Source organism: Galeopterus variegatus, unplaced genomic scaffold, assembly GCF_000696425.1.
Source record: "Galeopterus variegatus unplaced genomic scaffold, G_variegatus-3.0.2 Scaffold858, whole genome shotgun sequence".
NCBI lineage: Eukaryota > Metazoa > Chordata > Mammalia > Dermoptera > Cynocephalidae > Galeopterus > Galeopterus variegatus.
The window spans coordinates 413,399-415,988 of NW_007726969.1; the positions used below are offsets into that span (position 1 = coordinate 413,399).

At 37.0% G+C, this 2,590-nt stretch overlaps 1 protein-coding gene across 1 annotated transcript in view; it reads left to right on the top strand.

The window, feature by feature from the left end:
* The window catches only part of LOC103590685 (rho GTPase-activating protein 26), a 278,026-nt gene that overhangs the window by 231,818 nt on the left and 43,618 nt on the right, over window positions 1–2,590 (top strand). The window contains exon 12 of the mRNA XM_008572978.1: window positions 1,669–1,705. Coding sequence (XP_008571200.1) covers window positions 1,669–1,705 — 37 coding nt within the window. The remainder of the gene's footprint in view (window positions 1–1,668; window positions 1,706–2,590) is intronic.

Genomic DNA, 2,590 nt, shown 5'->3' on the forward strand with positions numbered 1-2,590 from the left:
TTGCCGGTCCCGGTCCGGTACGGGCGCGACACTGAGGGTTGCGATCTGTTGCCGGACACGAAAAAAGACAAAAAAAACAAACAAACAAACAAAAAAAAACCAGAAACCCATTCCTTTTTATCCTCATCTTTCTAACCTCAGTAAGTGGCTGTGCAGCTTTAGTGTTATTTAGAAAATTAATAACAATAATAAAATGGGATGATCTGTTACACTTACAGTTTGATAATTCAAAGACCTTCTTGGGCCACTCCTTCAGTTTACAGATGAGACAGTAGAGGCCCAGACAGGGTAAGGGACTTATCCAGTGACACAAAGCAGTTGAGGGGCCAAGTTGGACCCAGTGCCCCTCTCTTGACCATCTGTTCCCACTCATATTCCTTAGTAGTGAAAATCTCTTTTTTGGTTTAATGGTTCTCTCTTTAGAGATGTTTAGCTCAGTTTCTTTAGAGGTTAAAATAAGTTGTTCTCAACTGAGAGTAGCCATCATAATCATTTGGGAAATATATGAAGTTACGATGACCAGCTTCACCCTATGCCTTTCCATACCTACAGAACTTAATTAACAAAGAAGGGTTGGAGCACTATGATTTTTTTCTTTTTTAAAACAGAGGTTTCATCTTATTTAATAATGATAACATATCAGGGATGGGCAAACTATGGTCCACAGACCAAATCTGGCCTACCACCTGCTTTTGTTTAGTCCATGAGCCAAGCATGGTATTTACAGATGAACATTTACAAATGACTTGATGATAGGGAATACCAGCTTTGAACTCCAGTTAAACTAAATGTCACTCTTTCTCTAAAAAAAAAATTCATTCTTCTGATTAGTAGACTTGTATTTCAAATAAATTATGCCCAATTATTATTATATTTTGAATTTTGTCAAAAATTTTGTGAAAAATTGTTTTATTTCTTTTATTATATAAGTACCTATATAATATTGCCGATTTTGCCTCTTGGCCCACAAAGCCTAAAATAGTTACTCTCTGGCACTTTATTGAAAAAGCCTACTGACCCTTGCAGTATGTCATTATCTATTTTATACTGGGGCACCTTTCCTTTATCTATATTGGGGCACTTTCCCTTTCTATGATATCTATAAATCATTTAAGGGTTTTTTATTGTTAATGTATTCTTACAACATTGAAACTCATTAAAGTATATAGAGTAAGTGACTGTTCCTATTTCCCAGTGTTAACACTCAACAGTTTGTAATGTATCTTTGTCCTGACTTTGCCACTAACTAGCTGTGATACTTTAGTTAACCTAAGTCTCAGATTCTCTGCAAAACAATGATGATAACAATTCCAACAGAATTGTTATATTGATTGTTTGAAATAATTTATGTGAATTGCTTAGCATATTACCTGGTGTGCAGTTGGTGCTTAATTACTTTAAAAAAATTTTTAATTTTCTCCTGTTTTTTTATATACACACCTAAGTTTATTTGCTTTTTAAAACATGGAATATGATTTTTTTTTNTGGGAAATAGATACTTATTGAAAGGGCTTATATTTGGGGTGAGAAATTGCCTTTCATCTTATGGCACAACCTAGGGAAAGGGGGAAAATAGTGGTTTTCAACAGTGAACAACGTGTAGGGTGATATAAATATATATAAATATGTATAAATGCACACAAGTAAATTTTTATTTCTATTTTTCAGGTCTACAACTCGAACAAAGACAGTCAGAGTGAAGGGAGTAAGTATGATGTTTGGTTAATTTTCTGCAACAATGGTTGGGAGTGGTTTTTAAGATGTTGCTACTCCAGGGGTGAGCCACCAGGAGGTGCTGTGGGCATGTTGGGTCTGCCCCATTTCTAGAATGCAGTGTGAGATATTTCCACTTTGACTTCCACATCAGTAACTCCAGAGGGACGTTCTGTGAGCTAGACTGGAAAGGTTGTAATGACACCTTGCATTTAAATACCTTTCACACTTACAAAGCATTCTCGTGTCCATTATCTCAGTTAATGCTAGGTCTTCTTAAGACTGTAGCTCCAATCGCCACTTAAAAGTCACTTAATCCAATAATACCCAACTCCCCAAGAGCCTTATCCTGTGGGAAAGCCAAAGTTGCTCTTGCCTCCTGCACAGTCTTGCTCTAAGGACTGGAGAGGCAACGACTACCTTAGGTGATTGCTTAATGACTTTGTTTTCTTTGTGGCCTCTTTGGAGAGGAAAGAGCAGAGATGGTGAATTCTGTAATAATATTTCTCTTAGATAGAAGTGCCCCTGGGCAGCCTCTGTAGAATATACAGCACATTTCCCCTGCTGCTGGCTGTGAGCACTCTGGCTAATCATGATTTCCAAGGGCACCTGTAACCTTTTAAAGGTGATGGGATTAAAATGTAATGGCTACTGGTAAGATGTTTGAGCTGATTATCTCTTTGGTGCATAGGAGAAAAAATAAATTTCTTCCAGGTTGCTAAGAGTACAAAGGAAAATTTGTCCCCTTGCCTCAGATCTACTTTGTAAAATCCACTTGGAAAAAATTTTCAAAGGTAGCCAGTAGGGTCAGGAAAATCAGTAGAACAGTGCCTCTCCATGTGGATGAAAGGATGAGCTAATTTTTTTTTCAAAAGCC